This window comes from Vipera berus, assembly GCF_964194415.1.
Source record: "Vipera berus genome assembly, chromosome: 5".
NCBI classification, from domain to species: domain Eukaryota; kingdom Metazoa; phylum Chordata; class Lepidosauria; order Squamata; family Viperidae; genus Vipera; species Vipera berus.
The window spans coordinates 95,644,420-95,664,288 of record NC_138207.1 but is presented as its reverse complement, the minus strand read 5'-3'; the positions used below and the strand labels follow the sequence as shown (position 1 = coordinate 95,664,288).

Genomic DNA, 19,869 nt, shown 5'->3' with positions numbered 1-19,869 from the left:
ACGTGTCGCGTATTATTAAAATGCGGCCGGCCACGAATTTATCTACACAAATATTTTGCAAGGAAATTGGGGTGGTGGGTATGCATGCCAATAACCCGGACAAACACACGGCCACACATCTCAAAAAGCCACGGGGAGGGGGGGGGGCAGGAGGACAAGCAAATTATGTTTTGCAGGAGAAAGAAATGAACCTTGCAGACCGATTTAAGGTCCGTTATAAAACTGTTTTCCATCCAGTCGTCAATGGCAGTTTTATAAGTGAAGTTTTATAGTAAGTGAAGGAGGCAGCGAGGGGGTTAGGGATTGCCCGGTGTGCTTGCAAGGGAGAGCAAAGAGAGCTGAGCAACGGGAAGTTCGTGCAAGGGGGAAACTGCTAGTGGAGCAAGGGGTGGGGAATGGGGGGGGGGCGGCGAAGGAGGTGAGTGAGGAGTACAGACTCACTCTGTCTACGCTGCGGTGGAAGAGTCCGAGGGATGCCCTGGCATGAGCCTTGCCAGGGAGAGAAGGGAGGACCAGAAAGCCCACTCTGTGCGGAGAAAGACGGGGAAAGAAAGAAAAATAAAAACACAGAACCAGGGGGGTGGGGTGGGGGAGGGGAAACAGTACCAAAAGCTACATTGTTCCTCTTCTCTTAACGAGAAATAGCTGCAATTCTAACCATCCCAAATGAGTCACTGGATTCTCCCAGCGTCCTTCGACCTGCTCTCTTTATTCCAGGCAGAGACCCGATTCTATTAGCTCGTGATAAGCAGAGTTCTGCAGAGAAAATAAAAGAATTCACACCCCTTCCAGATTTTCCCCCGAATTTTTTGCCTTTCTTTCTTTTTTTCTTTCTTTCTTTCTTTCTTTCTTTCTTTTCTTTCTTTCTTTCTATCTATCATCTATCTATTTATTTATTTATTTATCTATTTATCTATCTATCTATCTATCATCTATCTATCTATCTATCTATCTATCTATCTATCTATCTATCTATCTATCTATTTATTTATTTATTTATTTATTATTTATTTATTTAGCTGCCGAGTTTTATCCAGAGCCTCACGAGGGTCCTACCTACGCATAAAAATAAAAAAAAGAGAGAGCGGAAAGGGAAGCAAAAGAAATGAAAATTTGGTGCCCGGCTGCACGTTATTTCATAAACAAAGGCGTTCGACGGGATGAGTAGTGCTCAGGTTAGGTCTGTAGGGAATGGAAAATTTGACATTTAAGTGGTGTGGTTGTTAAATGAGGCATCACGTGACCGGACCTGATTTTACAACCGTTTTTTGCCATTGTTGTTAAGTGAATCACTAGGCTCGTTAAGCGACCATGACGTGCGGCTTTCTCTGCTGGCCTCCCCATTGACTTTGCTTGTTGGAAGCTATTTGCACGTAGTGACCGGTGACCATGGGACACTATGATTGTCATAAATAGACGAGCACCCAAACCACAATTGTGTGACCACGGGGATGCTTGCGACGGTCTAAGCATGAGGACCGGTGGCAAGTTACATTTTTTTCAGCACCACTGCCGCTTCAAACAGCCACTAAATGAATGGCTGTAAGTCAAGGACTACCCTTCACATTGGAACACATCGCACAACCTGCTTGATAAAAATTGCCGGGATCTTTTTCTAATTATTTCCAAAGATTGTTAGCTCAATACAGAAGCTAAAAATAGGGAAATTCCCAACCCCCCTGCCCCCAAATGGGACAAGGAATTGAGGAGAATTTAGTTATTTTGAACGAAAGTAATAATTGCATAATAAATGGCTCACCCACCAGGAAGATCCCAAGGAAACGTATGTAAAATATTTCAGTATATCATAGAATATATAATCAAGGAAAACAATGTATCCAAGCAAACTAAACTTCAGAAATATGGGGGGGGGAATTAAAAAAAGGACTTTCACGGAAGAAAGTTCTATTAGCAAGGCTCCAGGGCTAAGAATGCTCCCGTCCTGGCCATCTCCCATTTCTGATAGAGGACCCACACAGTAGAGTTAAGAAGCCAGGACAAGCCCTTTGAATACAAATCTTTTGAAAGAAGGCCTTCGCAGCAAACAGAGTCCCTTCTTTGGATTGTTAAAGCAGCTGTGTCTTTGTCCAGGCTTGCATAGTTACTCCGTAAGCGGCTTCTAAGAGAGACTCGGAGGCAGTTATTCGTTTCTACTTGAATGCACCCAGAGTTACCTACTCTCTATCTCAATTTTTCCACTACTAAACTGCTTTCATTATCAGGAACATTTCTGTGGCCTTTAACTGAAATAAGTTTGCACACACTTGCAGGACCTCTCTCCATGTCTTGCATGATGGCACCACCGTAAACTCTTCCTGGTCCTCTTCCGAATAACAACCCTTTAGGAGTTGGATCTTAACTTGCCTTCACAAGGCTAAGCTCACCGACCTCCATCAGTCTCTCCTTGTAAGATTCACTTTCCAGGAGCTGACTCTCTGGGTTGACCTTTTGTGCATCCCTTCCTGTTTATTTAAACTCTTCTTGCGGTGAAGTGTCTGGAACTGGATGCAGCACTTAAGAAGTTTGACTTGTACAAAAACTATTTCTTCCTACTTTGGAAAGTATAACCTAACAACGCCCGAAAGGTCAGACTCCTGACTCATTCAGTTGACAATCATTACAGTTCTTAGATCCTTTCCTCATCTCTCCTGAATCTTCTATTAATGAATTTGTTTGTTTTTTGTTTTTTAAAAAGAGTAACTTGAAAATTGTCTGATTAAACGTTGTTATTTTCGGTCCTTTTCCTAACTCTTCAAAATCATTCACGTTTGTTTCTCGTTGCCATCTCTGAATTTGCCAAGTCTATTCTTTCCTTCACGTCCTCATTCAATGTAGTAATAGCAGCCTCGGACCAATTCTTGGTATTATCTCACTCAATATTTCCTTCAATATGAAAACGTGTTGAAAATGTTTGCCAAGCTTCTATGCAGCCAGCTAAAATTATGCCACCCAGCCTGCACTCAATAAACTTCACATTGGAATAGGATTAATTAAATCCCTCCAGATTTATCTACCAACAATAGCTTTGGCTGTATTTGAAAATTCTGAGTGTATTGTTTAAAAGAAATTAAATAGGCATATTTAGTTCTATTTCAGGAACTAGATATATACCTTTAATTTCTTTTAAAACAGTATTCAAAAGCATATTGTTGATTTTTTTTTAGTGGATTCTACCTTTTGTGTAAATCTCCAAGCATAGTTATTGATATATGACAGTACATGAATATAATTAATAAATAAATAATGAAATGAAATGAAAAGATTTGGGTATATACATGTTTATGTTTTTATTTTATCTATTTGAAAAAAATAATTACGATATCTATCTTGCTGCCCTGTTTCATTTATTTTCTGGCAAAAATGGAAGAATGCAGAAATACAAGGATGTTTAAAAGCTAAGAGTCTGAGAAAAAAAACCTAATGGTTTTTGAAGTTGATCTGGAAGATTGATTCATTTTTTTTCTGGGAAGTTATACGGTTGAACTATGTTTTTGAACTCTGGGAAGTCGGGGAGGGGGGAGGGGGAAGGGAGGGAGGTGTTGGGGAGGGTTGGGGAGAGGCGAGGGGGTTGGGAGGGGTTTTGTTTTGTTAAAAATAAAATGTATTGTAAAACTTTTCAATAAAAAAAAGAACTACGGTATGTTTTGGTGATTCTATGGTGGAAACCAACTGTTACAATCCCTGTAATAATTTCCAAGAAAAAAATGAGCTCATTCCATTCTGATTCCCAGAAGCAACAGGAAAAAAGAGAGAGAGATCCACAAGGTGCCCACATAAAGTATATTCATTTGTTAAAATTTTAACTTTCAACATATTTACTTTTGGGGGGGATAAAAAAAATTAGCATGACTTTCCAGACATGTTCTACAGTTGTACTTGACTTACTACACTGATATATGTTATCCTGGCATTTTATGCAACATCCATTTCATTTAAATCTTCAGTAAATTATCTCTGTGTGCATTTTTATAGATTGCTTATATCAGAGATCCCCAACCTTTTGGGCACCAGGGACCGGTTCTGTGGAGAAAGGTTTTTCCACAGACCGGACAGTGTGTGGTTTTGTGTGCTGACTGCATGCCGCAGCCCGGTACCGGTCCAGAGACCGGGGGTTGGGGACCCCTGGTCTATATCTTATATAAAAGTACAATTACTAAAAATGAAAAACCAGAGTAGGAGTTTATGGCATAATACAGTATTTTTAAAAATTCCAGAACCACAAAAGAAAACTTAATACTCAAGGTAGTGATTTCCAAAGTCATGTTAAAAAAATGTTATCGAAGAAATGTGCGTGCTGCTAAACTGTTCCCATTACTTTAGAAAAAAAAGTGTGTTAAATCTGACAGGGTTATAAGGTATATTCAGAATTGCCCCCCGTTTCTTCAGAGATCAGTCCAGAGTCTTGGCTTATGCCATGTGGACTAATCCACAAAATCCAGTATTAATGAATCTAGGAAATATAATACCCGCTTTTTGAATGCCTACCTAAAATAGGATGAATGAGGCAAGCCTAGAACTGTAAGCCTTAAAGACTATAAATGTTTCTTATAAAGATTATATAAAAAAAGAAGTGATAGTGATAATGTCACTATCAAGTATACACACTAGAACAATGATGGAGTGCAGATAGTGCTCAACTGACGACCAGAAAAAGCCTTCATTTCTGAGCAAGGCAATTGTCACATCCATTTTTACCGGGGTTTTGCCACACAAATCCCCACAATTGTGAAGTGTATTAAGGCAGTTGTTAATAAATCTGGCTTCCCTAACCTACTCTGACACCATTGGTGATCTCACAAACCAGCTGAGGTCACCAATGGTGACCACGTGATCCAGGGATGCTACAAACGTCATAAATACAGGCCGGTTGCCACGTACCCTCATTCTGATCATGTGACCGTGGGGAATGCTGTGACAGCCACAAGTGTGGGGACTGACTGGGTCAGCTATAAGTCCCTTTTTTCACTACTGTTGCAACTTTGGGCAGTCACTAAATGAATAGTTTTAAGTCGAGGACCACCTGTATATTGAAGTTGTTGTTACTGTTGCTTTTGTTAGCTGCGAAGTTGTGTCCGACCCATCACGACCCTATGGACAACGTTCCTCCAGGCCTTCCTCTTTTCTACCATCTTCTGGAGTCCATTTAAGCTTACACCTACTGCTTCAGTGACTCCATCCAGCCACCTCCTTCTCTGTCATCCCCTTCTTCTCTTGCCCTCAACCTTTCCCAGCATTAGGCTCTTCTCCAGTGAGTCCTTCCTTCTCATTAGGTGGCCAAAGTATTTGAGTTTTAGCTTCAAGATCTGGCCTTCTAAAGAGCAGTCAGGGTTGATCTCCTCTAAGACTGACCGGTTTGATCGCCTTGCAGTCCAAGGGACTCGCAGGAGTCTTCTCCAGTATACCATACTGAAGTATGATACCAAATAACACAACTGAAACACCAAGACAAATAGCATAAGGAAGCCATCTCTACACATCTTTTCCAAGGAATGACTCACCGCATTTCTTCTCCAGGAGGTCTGGGTAAATTTGTCAGCAAAGCCGCCCATGGTCGCCTCAGGTATCTTGCTGCCTTTGTAGCAGCTACACCTAACAGCCTTTAGGCAGAGAGGAGAGAGACAACCTGGTGAAAACCAAGAACCGCCACAGAGGCCACCTCACAGAAGGGGAATCCAAAGCCAGCTCCAGCCAAGAGGCAGTGCAGATAGAAATTCAAATTAAACAGATCCAGTAAGGGTAGACCAAAACCGCCACACAGCACCCGCCTTCCCAAGAGAAATGTAAATGCTCCTTTCATAAACCGTCATGCAACTCATGGGCACAACCCTTTTCTGCCATTATTATGCTTAAAATTTCTTTTCACGCGCGGCGTGATTACTTACAAGACGACGTTCAAGCTGTTGGATGGTCTCGTCTTTCATTTTTAAATCATCTTTCAGCTGTGTGATCTCGCTCAATAATTCATCAGTCTGGCATAGGAAAAAAAGGTATTAATGCGTTTCGAGAAATATTATAATGTCTAATTATGTCTAATCTGTTGCGGAAGAAAAAAGTATGGCTTTGAAATCAGGATTTGGTAATGGGTTTCACATTACCAAATGTTTAAGAATGATACAGATTTTATTGGTAGCTAAACCCTCGTATTTCTCTTATTTATTAAATTTGTTTCCCATCCATCTCGCTGGGAGAACTCAGCAATTCCACCAGTGAATACATTTAATAAATAAATAATATTTGCCTAAGACAGATATGTATAGTTTTGTACCCAGATACAGGCATTTGTTTAGGAGGAGAAATAAAGTTAATAAAGTTAAAAAAATGAACATTTACACCGCACATCCAAAAATGTAGGAAGTGTAACTCAAATTATTCTGAAAAACTGAGTTATGCAATACTTTCCAAAATGGAATGTTACATAAGTTAGGGATTGCCTATGTACAATCTTCATTTAAATCACAGCTCAGACATTTGCAGTTTTATTATTAATTAAATAATTGGGACATTTTCCCCGCTCAATTCTATTAAACTGTTTATATTCATGTTTTGATCTAACTTGTAAAGGCCTCCTGGTGTGTTCTTTTCTCCCACTTCACATGTTTAAAAGTACTACTTAGAAAGGTATGTTCTATTATATATTGTCTGGTTTTTAAATAATTTTGTAAGCCTATTTATTTCAATTAGCCTGTGTTCCTGTTCTACGTTACTGTCTTAAATTCTATGTCTCTAAATGGCTCCTTTCAAAACAGTTTTATTTAAGTGCCTAATATATTTGGGGGACTTAACATGATAGTACGAGCATCCCAACCCTGAAAAAAATAATTCAGTAATGAGAGAAACATTCATCTTGGAATTATTTAAGTAAGACGTATAAACAGTTTAGTAGACTCTCTACATCTGGGGCCTGTCTGATGTGATTTTCCTAGCAAAATTAAAACTCTTCAATATCCTGGACAATTCCATTCTAAAGTCACATCTTCAAAATGTCAACTGCCACTTTACCTTATACGTTGGTTCGGATTCCAGCTGTTCTGGACTCGATGGCACTGGGAGTGTGATGTTGTGCAGTGACACGTTTTCATCATTCTGCAAAACATTTTTTTGTTTTGTTTTAAGCATGTAAATCTTGTGAAGATATCCAGCAAAGCTTAAAAATTTTAAACCCGAGTTCAGTGATGGCGAACCTTTTAGAGACCGAGTGCCCAAACTGCAACCCAAAACCCACTTAGGTATCGTCGGGTGCTGGGTGGGCGTGGCCCACTGGGTGGGTGTGGCCCATTGGGTGGGCGTGGCCCACTGGGTGGGCGTGGCTGCAGTGGTAATGGCAGACTGGGTGGGACTAAAAAGTTCAATCAATCAATTCCAACTTTGCGAGATCTTTTTTTTCCCCGTGAGAAGTTGAAATTGATTGATTGATTGATTGAGCCTTTTTTTTTTTTTTGCACATGGTGGCGGAGGCCTAAGGCGAAAAGGTTTTATAAAGCCCAGCGGAAGGCATAGGACTGGGGCAAGAGCACGCGTGCCCACAGAGAGGGCTCTGCGTGCCACCTGTGGCATGCGTGCCGTAGGTTTGCCACCACGGCCCTAGTTGAACAATCTACCATAAGCAAAAGGAAGGAGTAAGCAGGTACTTGCATGAAGAATGACTCAGGAATTTCATTTTTTTCCAACTAAAATTAGAGAAACCTTTATTGGCTGCCTTCTTTGCCCAAATTCTCCCCTGAGGGACAGATCCTACAGTGAGTCCAAACTACAAAACGAGCCAAAAAGCAATAGGAATAAACACTTTTAACACAACTCCCCAGGATTTATGAAATGGCCTTTGATATCAGTGCAAGAATTAAATTTTCTCTCCCCTCTGCTGACCAAAGCAATGAAATAAAGCAACTCATTGCAAGACCTGGTCAACTCAGAAGAAGCCTGGAGGAGAGTCCGTCTCCATCCTCACAACCCCTACGGCTTACTGCCACCACTGGGGTTTGTGTCTGGTTGCCCTATTTAGCTTTCCATTATTGCCAAGATGCCGTTGCTTCTCCGGTGCTTTTTACAACCACAGCCAACTATGAAATCCCTCTTCTGGGCCTTCATAGCTTACTTTGGGGGGGGGGGGGAGAACCATTAATTGTAACCAGTCCCACAACTTTGGCTTTTGCTAGATGGACTCCTTGGAGCAAGTTAAGTCCCACAACTTTGGCTTTTGCTAGATGGACTCCTTGGAGCAAGTTAAGACTCTTTGGATATTTAGATACCTGTTTTTAATCTGCCTTTTTCTTGGCAGCTACTCCAAACCTATCTTCAAAGGCACAAAGGGCTGGGCCTATTTTTAAGTATATAAAGAGGTCTTTGTTTTTTTGATGCTTGCCAAGTGTTTAAAGTCTTGTCTCGGTTACCCACCCTACCTCTGCAATAAATAGGCCGTTACAACCCGGTCTCTGGGGGATCTGCTCCTTTTCAGCTTTCTGAAACTGTTTTGCCGGAATTTCTCAGCTAGCTGGCCGGATTTTTCCTGAAATACCTCCGCTGGGTATTTTCCAGGAGCCCACAGCCTCCTCGCGCTGCTCTCCTCTTTAATCTTCCTTTGCTTTTCTCTCCGTCCTGAGGGAGAAGCCCACTAAGGTCCCTCTTCTTCTTGAGAAGGCCGAGACAAGACATGACCCTGGAGAAAATTCATCTCAGTCCTGCCCTCTCGGGTACCCGGTCCTTCCATTGTCCTAATGACACAGAAAACAAACCGCCATCCTTTCCTGCAGCCCGTCAGTTAGTTCTATGAAAAGCTTTGAAAAAGCCAGGTCTCTATTTTCAGTCTAAAATATACCGGGCAACAACAACCGAAGAAGAAGCTCGAACTTTGGCGTGGGTGGGGCAGGGCAGGGTTGGGTGGCGATACAGCTGTACAGCTTCTGACTGAATGCTTTTATTAAGAAATCAAAGGCAGAGAAATAAGTAAAAGCGGTGTGACAAATAAAACGAAACGAAACGTGAGGCCGTCTGGGGGTGCGTTTAGATCCGGGGGGGGAGATTAAGTTGTGGTTCCTCATGTTTTTTTTTGGGGGTGAGTGTGAGCCCCTCCCATGACTTTTTAGCAACACAATGGTTGGAAGCGGGGTGATCCTGTTTCTGCCCATTTTTAAGCAACTTGTACCCGGATCAAGGCAAAAGGCGAAGGGGATGGTAGAAGATGAAATGGTTAAGATAGTATCACTGGCGCAGTGAATGTGAGTTTGGGTAGAATCCAGGAGACTAAAATGGAGGGTGGGCGGGGGCATGCTCCATGGGGTCGCATTTGGACACGGCTTAGTGACTGAACAACAGCAACAACCCACAGATGTACTCAAGACATTCTAAAAGAGAAGTTAAAAAAAAGAGAAGGAACCTGGAATTAAGGAGAAACTATCTGACAGTGAGGACAATCGACCAGTGAAACAGCTTGCCTCCAGAAACTGTGGACTCTCCATATGTGGAGATTTTTAAGAAGAGACTAAACTATCACTTGCCTGAGATGGTATAGGACAGGGGTAGGCAACCTTGGCTCTTTTATGACTCGTGGACTTCAACTCCCAGAATTCCTGAGCCAGCATGGCTCAGCATGGAAACCTCTCCCTTTTCCCTCAGCTTGGCTGGCTCAGGAATTCTGGGAGTTGAAGTCCACGAGTCATAAAAGAGCCAAGGTTGCTTACCCCTGGTCTAGGTTCTCCTGCTTGAGCAGAGGGCTGGACTAGAAGACCTCCAAAGTTCCATTCTAATTCTAATTCTATTCTCATTCCTATTCCTATTCCATTCTATTCTAATTCTATTATATCCTCAGAGTTCTCCCAGAGAAGGACATGCCAAGCTGGGTCTGGAACGGGGTCTTTGACTTGGTGTCTACAAAAAGCAGCCTTTGAAGTCACTGCTACTAAAAGGCTCTTGGCCTCAAATAGATGTTCAGATCTTAGCCCAATTAGCCAATGTGGAAAAAAACCTTTTCCCCTGTACAAATCACTTTGCAAGATGAGACAACTTTTAATTATGGTTTAATTACCTCTGGCATCTACAGCAACCCATTTTACTGATTTTACTTTTCCTCAGTCAGGGCTATATGGAATTCTGCATGCATTTTCTACAGCAGTTGGAGGAAGCAGTCTTCCGGAATTTGGACTACGGAGCTGCATTTGGAAGCAACAGATGCTGACCTTTGGTATTCAAACAGACTGCATCATTGTTTGACATCAACAACCTGTTTGTAACAGGCCACTTTCCTCTCCCTGGCTGGGACTAGTATGTGAGCAATGAGTGGTTTAATAAGTTTGTGTTCCAACTCCAATTAGCATAATCGGCAAGCAGCAACATCAGCTCTGGAGGAACCCAACAGATTTATATTGCTATGATACTTTAATCCTCTTTTCCCAGGCCAAAAGCAATTGTGAGTCTGTGAGGAACAAAGGCCCTTAGCGCTCCCTGTCACAGCTAATTTTCAAAGAGAGGACAATCCCCGAGTTCTCCCCAGCCACCTGAATCTCAAGCAGAACTGAATTAAAATTTTGAATTTTAATGAATTAAAAATGCTTGCTATTCAAAGTGATGCTCTGGTTGCCAAACCCCATCCACTGCAGCATCCATGAACCTGGAAAGCCAATTCCCAGTTTGGAAAAGATATTCCTCAGACACGATATCCTCTCTCTCAACCCTCCATCCTGCAGGAATGGAAATATTTACTACTAGTAGTAGTGAATTGAGGCCTTTGAGCTATGGTGCTGGAGAAGACTCCTGCGAGTCACTTGGACTGCAAGGCAATCAAACCGGTCAGTCCTAGAGGAGATCAACCCTGACTGCTCTTTAGAAGGCCAGATCCTGAAGTTGAAACTCAAATCCTTTGGCCACCTAATGAGAAGGAAGGACTCACTGGAGAAGAACCTAATGCTGGGAAAGGTTGAGGGCAATAGAAGAAAGGGACGACAGAGAATGAGGTGGCTGGATGGAGTCACTGAAGCAGTAGGCGTGAGCTTAAATGGACTCCAGAAGATGGTAGAGGACAGGAAGGCCTGGAGGAACGTTGTCCATGGGGTCGCGATGGGTCGGACACGACTTCGCAGCTAACAACAACAACTACTAGTACTAGTACTAGTAGTAGTAGAAGGTAGGGATGTTCAAAACATTTCCAAACCTGAAATGCAAATTAGACTCTTCGGAGCAGAGGGATTAAGCTTGTAACAGAATATTTTGCACTGTACACAACGGAGCTGTGTACACTTGGTACACATCCAAAATTTGCTCAAAACAACGGCATTGCTTGTGACGGTGCCTTTTTACACTCCAAACAAGAGTTTTTCAATTCAAGATGCTACCATCCGGGACATTAGGGCTTGTTACTATTTCAGCAGCCAACTTCAGCATCTTTAAAGATTAGATAGTTTCGTAATAGAAAAAAGTGATGACACGTTATCTTTTCTCCTCACTAACCTGATGGAGTATTCTTTTGAGTTTTAAGAGCTGGGTTTTCACGGCTGTGCAGTCTTGGACCATGTGCCGAAGGGTCATTTCGTCCAGTACCACAGTATTTGCTGGCAAACTCCTCAGTGTTGGATACAAGCCTGATGTCCCATAGCCTTCAAGATGGCTGACAGGGGGAGAATCGACATAGTTGCAGCCCCTGAAACAGAGTTTGGAGGATGTGAGTAAAGAGCCTTTTGTTTACTAAATCTTTACAGGAGAAGTGAACTTCTGTATTAAAATGGAGAGCAATTCTATCTAGCTGCCCAAGATCAATGGATGTTTTCTGCTCTGAATCCCTGCCGGAGAAACTGTTTGGCTGTGCCAGTGGTGAGAATCTCCTTTACGGCGGCTTTCCAACATTCAAGGGTTTCCCTCAAAGAGTCCAACTTTGCACCGGTGTTGCCAGTATTTCACCCTCAGACCAAGCCCTATTTTCCCAGGCACTGGAAAACATATGCACAATTTTTTTAATTTATTCTGTTACATGTGTTCTGTCTTCTTCACATTTTATCGTTTTGCTTTTAATATGGTTACTCTTAATTCTTGCCTTGTAGGTCATCGTCACACAAAGTGCAATTTTAAAATATTGGCAATCTTTGATTGATAAATTAGACATATAACTCACTCCCATAGAAAGAAGGCTCATTTTTTGTTTTGGCTATTGCGTGTGTGTGTGTGTGTGTGTGTGTGTGTGTGTGTGTGTGCATGTGTGTGTGTGCGCATGCAGTAGTACAAAGACCTTGAACTCCAGGATGAATACAAAACAGCTGCTTATTGTTAAAAGAGCCTTGGTGGAGCAGTGGGCTGATGCCTCCTTAAGTAACACCAGCTGCCTGCAATTAGTGCAGGTTCGCATCCCACCAGGCTCAAGGTTGACTCAGCCTTCCATCCTTCCCAGGTAGGTAAAACGAGGACCCAGATTGTTGGGGGCAATTAAGCTGACTTTGTAATAATGCCACTTGGGGGTGTGTGTGAAAGCCCTAATAAAGCAGGCATATACATAGAATGAAGGCTACTGCTAAGCACATTGATTTGTGCTTAGATTGTAAGCCGCCCTGAGTCTTCGGAGAAGGGCAGGATATAAATGGGATAATAATAATAATAATAATAATAATAATAATAATAATAATAATAATAATAATAATAATAAAAACAACTATTTACAAACCTAAAACTACCTTAGCTTTCGCTGATCCACTGTCAGCCTCATCAGAGTGAGTGTTAGGGGTGGGGAGTTTGTTTCTAAGCCTTGTTGACTCAATGCTCTGCCCACTGATCGTGTAACAGGGCCGCCCGTCCTAGCTATCCGTAATTACCCTAATTGTTCAGCTATTCTACCCTGAGTCTGAAACCTTTTCAGAAAGATTAAAGTAGCCCGTCTTGAATTGTAAACAGCCACTTCAAGTAGGATGTTGATGTTGTTCAAGTTAGGGACATTTTACAATTCTCTGGACTGCTATCTTTTCTAAGAATTGCTGTGTCCAAATGTAGATTTTAACTCAGGAGGGGAAGTGGGGGAGCCTCTATTGATTAATGGCTGCCAGGAAAATCCCAAACCTCAACCTTCAACCTTTTCCTCTTCTGAGAATCACACCTGTTTAGATCATTTCTGACGTGTGAATAGTGCTCAGTGGGACTGAGATGATAATGATCCTGAGTGTTCCACCGCTGGGGTGTTCTCTTCCAGAATCCCTCTGCTTTTTGCTGTCGAATATTTCTGTCCGGTCGCTCATAACGGTTCATATTGTCACATTCCTCTGTATCAACAGAAGAAAATAGAGCAACGTTGATTTAAGTATTAGTATTAACATGAAGGGACGCGGTGGCTCAGTGGGTTAGGACGCTGAGCTTGTCGATCAGAAGGTCGGCAGTTTCGCGGGTCGAATCCCGAGTGCCGCGTAACAGAGTGAGCGCCTGTTACTTGTCCCAGCTTCTGCCAACCTAGCAGTTCGAAAGCATGTCAAAATGCAAGTAGAAAAATAGGGACCCCTACGGTGGGAAGGTAACAGTGTTCCGTGCGCCTTTGGCGTCTAGTTATGCCGGCCACGTGACCACGGAGACGTCCTCGGACAAGCGCTGGCTTTAAAACGGAGATGAGCACCGGCCCCTAGAGTCGGAAACGACTAGCACACATGTGCAGGGGAACCTTTACCTTTACATTAACATGAAAGCAAAACAAATGTTGGATGGCACTCTTAATTAATTCAGTTGTCCATAATGAAGTCAAGGAATTGCCCATAAATTAGGTCTGGGCATAGAAAAGATAATTTCATTTCACAATATTATGATGATCAGAGGTAAGATATAAGTGTAAAACTCAGGTTTTCTTCTCCACAACACATCAAACAGCAAAAATGCGATACTAGTTATGCTGAAATTAACTGGCTCCCGGTATAGTAAAGCTGCTACTTCAGTTCAGTAACTTTAATTCTTTCTTTAGCCACATGAGGAATATTCCTTTGCTATCTATCCGAACGCAACTTCAAGCAGACAAAACAGCCCTTATTCTTCACAAGGATTTTTCCCTACACTTATATAATCAGTGATGAAACATGATCTTTGGGGAGTTTTATTAAGGAAAAGTTTTAGAACGCTCATTTTACCGTGCAACATGAAACTTCTAAAAAAAACAACAACCCACATCTGTCAGTGCTCCCAAAACAATAGTCTGGTTTCTGACAACCGGATGAGGCAATTGTTTGGAAATCTTAAAAGCCAGACCAAGGGACCAGGAAATGCAGCTAGGGAAGAAAAGTTTGAAGAAACCTGCTCAGCTTTTCACTTACCTAAACTGTTCTTCTGGTAGCTAATCCTTGGCTGCGGGGCCCTTCTCCTAGTTGTTGCTCGGCCGCCTACTCATAGTTTTGCAGGAGATGGGGACAAACAGGCCTTCCTTCCTGATTATTCCCTGCTTGCGTAGAGTTGGGAAAGCAGCCCAGTTTGACCCTGTGACTTACAACTCCCGTCCTCCAAGTTGCATACTTCTTGCCACAGAACAATTGCTATAAATAGAGGGCAAGTTCCATCACGGGCTCCAAAAGAGAGCCGGAAAATTATAAACCTACCAATTACTTTAGCACTTGCTGGGGTCAATCAAGTCTTTGGGCAAGATGTAGTTAACTGCTGAATTCATGAATGGCACAATCTTAGGAGTTGAAAGCAGCCATTGAATCAAAGTCCTGTTTTCTGAACCCCCATTAAAGCAAGACTTGAATGCATCCAGTGAAAAAGGAACCCGTCCTACACCTACAGCCAACTCTGGCTCTCTTCACATTTTTCCTAAACTTCCACTGAAATTCAAATCACTCCTCTCTGGATCTAAACATAACAGCTTTAGTTACTTAAATTTCCAGACTTCAAAAAACTTTTCTGTGTACTTACCAAGCTAGTAGATTTTCGTGTGTGGGTTGTTTTTTGTTTGTTTGCTTGTTTAAACAAAAGGATACGCTGTAATTTTAACCCTATTATACCAAAATCATCAATGAGAATTCATTTAAAAAAGACTAGGTGAAAATGACGGCTCTAAAAATGGGAAAGAAGCATAAGGTGATAAACCTCTGTGCAAACAGAGTTTCAAAAGTATTGCTCTGTTAAGAAACCCCAGGAAAACAGTGGGGATATTATTCATTGCGTTCCTTGAGCATCAAGTTGTACGGCAGGGGTGTCCAACCTTGGCAACTTTTAAAACTTATAGATTTCCACCTCCCGGAATTCATCAGCCACTTCTGGGAATTCTGGGAGTTGAAGTCCACAGATCTTAAAAGTTGCCAAGTTGGGACATCCCTGCTGTACACTGAGATAAATGCCTCTATATATCCCCAGCCTTGGTTTCCTATAGATTTCATGGGGTGACCACTCTAGAAGTTGTTGGTTCTCTTGGCTTAACAGAAATCAAAAGGGACATCAAAGAAGCAGCAGACGCTTTAGAAGGATCCTCTCACTAACCATTATCACAGGGCACGTCTTCAGGCAAGTCGACATCAAGCATAAGATCATCATCTTCAAGATCACAGGACTCAAGGTTGTTCAAGATGTCCTGCAAGCAAGGAGAAATGGCTTCGAGTCATTCAAAACTAACTTGCAGTTTGAAAGAAGCTCTGTATGGCCCTTTCTGCAACTATAGAAGTGAACTTTTATTATTGTCAAGGATGAGAGCAGCTTCCAGCTATCCAGCACAGCTAGAATATTGAAGTGAAAAGAAATAATTAACCCCCAGGCCTCTTAAAAATAGGTGCTAAGTATTCAGTTAAAAAGGGACACGGTGGCTCAGTGGGTTAGGACGCTGAGCTTGTCGATCTGAAGGTCGGCAGTTTGGCGGGTCGAATCCCGAGTGCCACATAGCAGAGTGAGCACCTGTTACTCGTCCCAGCTTCTGCCAACCTAGCAGTTCGAAAGCACGTCAAAATGCAAGTAGAAAAATAGGGACCACTACGGTGGGAAGGTAACAGCGTTCCGTGCGCCTTTGGCGTCTAGTCATGCCGGCCACATGACCACGGAGATGTCCTCGGACAAACACTGGCTCTTTGGCTTTGAAACGGAGATGAGCACCGGCCTCTAGAGTCGGAAACGACTAGCATGCATGTGCGGGGGAACCTTTACCTTTACCTTTATTCAGTTAAACCACCAGATCTTTTATTTCAGCCACAGAGCAGCCGTAAAATACAATGAGGAAAAATTACACCCATTTCAGTATTAATTTACTGAAACTTGTAAATGATAAAGCATAGCTTAAAGCTACAGAATGCAATTATATTAAAATACTAAGATATGTCTAGGGAAACGAGGAAGAGGATGACCAACAATGAGAGACTCAACTATGGTGACACCTCTGGGAGACTTGAAAGAACGCAGTAAGGGATGGATCCTCATAGAGAAAATCTACCTAGGTAGTCACTAGGAGTTGAAAGCGACCCGAGGGCACACAATCAATCAATCATCATCTACGAAAGTTCTTAATAGTATTGGACTAAAATGGGAGCGGGCCTATGAAAGCCACAGAAAGAATGTAAAAGTGATAAAGCAGCACAGAGGAGCCATAATTTCTGGTTAAGATGTGTCACATTTTCCAGGTACAAAACCATGGATTTGGAAGATAATACATTTGATTTGTGTATAGTTGACTATTGGCCTTGTAGGAATATTCCAATGGTGTCAATAAACTATGTCCACAAGTCCTAGTCCCAAGTCCTAGGACAAAAAGGCATTTACAAAAACTTTTGTTCAGTTTTTAAAATGCGGTTTCCCAGGTGATAGATATGTTTCTCTGAATGCTGTTATTACCTTTACAGGTTGCAATTTGTTAATAGGCAACTAGGAATTTTTCACAACTACCAGAAGAACATCACAACGGAATGTACAAATGGAATATTACTAAAGCTCCATTAATATTTTACAGTAGCTTCTTCCCCTCAATGGATAAACTGAATTAATAACCCTATTCCTTTCATTGTAGCATATTGTAGATTTCAGTGTCTTTGTACTAAATGGGTGAAGAAGCAACAAATAAAGTTGTATCTTCCCCATTCATTTACAAACACGTGTAATTTGATTAAAGGCCACACCTGGAATACTGCATCCAGTTTTGGTCACCACGATGTAAAAAAGATGTTGAGACTCTAGAAAGAGTACAGAGAAGAGCAACAAAGATAATTGGGGGACTGGAGGCTAAAACCCATAGGGAACGGTTGCTGGAATTGGGTATGTGTCGTTTAACGAAGAGAAGGGTGAGGGGTGACGTGATAGCAGTGTTCCAATATCTCAGGGGCTGCCCCAAAGAAGAGGGAGCCAAGCTATTCTCCAAAGCACCTGAAAGCCGGACAAGAAGCAACGGATGGAAACTAGTCAAGGAGAGAAGCAACCTAGAACTAAGGAGAAACTTCCTGACAGTTAGAACAACTAACCAGTGGAACAACCTGCCTCCAGAGGTGGTGAATGCTCCAACACTGGAAGTTTTTAAGAAGAGACTGGACAACCATGTCTGAAATGGTATAGGGTTTCCTGCCTTAGCAGGGGGTTGGACTAGATGACCTCCAAGATCCCTTCCTCCTCCTCCTCATTATTATTATTATTATTATTATTATTATTATTATTATTATTATTATTATTATTAGGGGGATGACAGTCAAAACAGCAATATTTCTTCAAAAAAAAGGGGGGGGACCAGTCAACGTATTTAAGTTTACAAAAATCCATAGTGCTGGATTTTAACCTATCCCATACATGGAGAACTGCTCTTCTACATTACACGACAGCTGAAGGGTGAAGCAGGCTCCATACCTTTAGGAAAGAAAAGAAAGATGACGAACGATTAAAATAAAATACTTCCAAAAGAAGGGAGACCAGGGACCAGAGGCAGAGGCTGGGCTTAAGGTCATTACTGCAGCTTCCATAGCAACCCTGGGGGGGAATTCAATGAGACCTCCCGGCCTGCATCCAATCACAGGAGGGCAACCACTGACACTGCCACATTGCCAGTCTGCCTGAGGCTAGCCAAACAATCACATGGGTAGAGGGATGTCAGTTGCCATGGTGAGAAACAAACCCTACGATGAGCCTCAGAAACCATCAGCCTTTTATGCTCTTATTGACTCTACAGAACCAAAAAAAAAAAGGGAAAAAAAGCAGAATGATTTTTTTTTGCTAAACTACAGTTCTGGAAATCACTCCTCTAAACCAAGAGTTGGCAAGTCGCTGCTATTTCTTCTTGATTTCATTTGGCCATACTTTTAAAACGGGCGTAAGTTTGAGTTTAAGAATAAAGGTAAAGGTTCCCCCGCACATGCGTGCTAGTCGTTTCCGACTCTTGGGGGCCGGTGCTCATCTCCGTTTCAAAGCCGAAGAGCCAGCGTTTGTCCGAGGATGTCTCCATGGTCATGTGGCCAGCATGACTAGATGCCAAAGGCGCACGGAACGCTGTTACCTTTCCACCGTAGTGGTCCCTATTTTTCTACTTGCATTTTTACGTGCTTTCGAACTGCTAGGTTGGCAGAAGCTGGGACGAGTAACAGGCGCTCAACTCCGTTATGCGGCACTCGGGATTCGACCCGCCAAACTGCCGACCTTCTGATCGACAAGCTCAGCGTCCTAACCCACTGAGCCACCGCGTGCCTTGTTTAAGCATACATAGATATAAATAAAGGAGAATATTTGTAATGCAGAGTTGAAATGAGGGCTCTCTTGAGCTTGGTTGTTTTCTTGCATACATGCCATTACCCAACTAGGCAACCAAGTGTATGCTAGAAGGTTGAGTGCTAACCCTTCTTTTTTCTAGCACTAGTTTGGGTAATGAAACATCTGCAACCAAGCTCAGAGAGCACCAAGGACCCCACATACATAGATGTCATAGCAAAGCAATGGTTCAGATTTAATTCAGAAGTGATACTTGGGAATGGGCTGGAGAGCAAATGGAACATTTAGCTGTTACTTATTAAAGTAGCCCCCTCTTTTTCAGAATTGCCAGACTGCAGCTGTGTAATCCTGCAGACTGACACGACTGCTTTAAGTTGACACCGAGAGATGCTGCGCCTGTGTCACCATAATTCCACAGCTTTAATTCCAAATCAACTCTGAATTACTGAAGGATCTCCATTGCTACAGATAGACCAATTATCAGATGTAAGGGGAAAATATCTGTCTCATTAAAAAATTCAAACAACAGAATATAGTAGCAAGCCATACTACTATTATTATACATGAGATATCCATGCTCCTGATATTCTTGAAAGTGATTAGATCACCACCTTTTGCATTTTTTTTCCATTTTTCCACTTTTTTCTACTCCTAACTGGTTAAACTACTGTAATCATACCAATTTAATAGGTAATTCAAAAACAATAATTCAGAGCATTTGGAATTATTTATTAGTCCATTAAAATATTCTTGGCTTTAAAATAGATATTCTTCATTAGGGCTTCCTATACTTGCAATGAAAACAGTATCTTCTCTTCATTCTCCCCTGCTAACTCCAGGGTGAGTTTTTTAGATGGATGGATGGATGGATGGATGGATGGATGGATGGATGGATGTAGATAGATAGATAGATAGATAGATAGATAGATAGATAGATAGATAGATAGATATAGACAGGGCTTTTTTTCTCATAGAACGCTCAGAACGGAGTTCCGGCACCTTTTTTGGATGGAACCTTGTAAGGTAGGCAAGGCGGGTTGTATGACATGTGTGAGTTCCGGCACCTTTTTCTTTTACAGAAAAGCACTGGATATAGATATACACGCACACATACACATACTCCAGGGTGAGTTTTTTAAATAGATAGATAGATAGATAGATAGATAGATAGATAGATAGATAGATAGATAGATAGATAGATAGAGACAGGGCTTTTTTTCTCATAGAACGCTCAGAACGGAGTTCCGGCACCTTTTTTGGATGGAACCTTGT

The 19,869-nt window shown here is 42.0% G+C and overlaps 1 protein-coding gene across 4 annotated transcripts in view; it reads right to left on the bottom strand.

The window, feature by feature from the left end:
* Positions 1-19,869, bottom strand: part of CCSER2 (coiled-coil serine rich protein 2) — a 55,502-nt gene that overhangs the window by 17,383 nt on the left and 18,250 nt on the right. For 3 of the 4 annotated variants that reach the window (XM_081329045.1, XM_081329046.1, XM_081329047.1), the window contains exons 4-9: positions 15,415-15,505; positions 13,064-13,226; positions 11,437-11,626; positions 7,000-7,083; positions 5,883-5,969; positions 5,499-5,597 (exon numbers count right to left, since the gene is read on the bottom strand). In XM_081329045.1, coding sequence (XP_081185171.1) covers positions 5,499-5,597; positions 5,883-5,969; positions 7,000-7,083; positions 11,437-11,626; positions 13,064-13,226; positions 15,415-15,505 — 714 coding nt within the window. Of the gene's footprint in view, positions 1-441; positions 527-5,498; positions 5,598-5,882; positions 5,970-6,999; positions 7,084-11,436; positions 11,627-13,063; positions 13,227-15,414; positions 15,506-19,869 lie in introns of all 4 variants that reach the window. The other variant, XM_081329048.1, reaches the window with a different exon arrangement.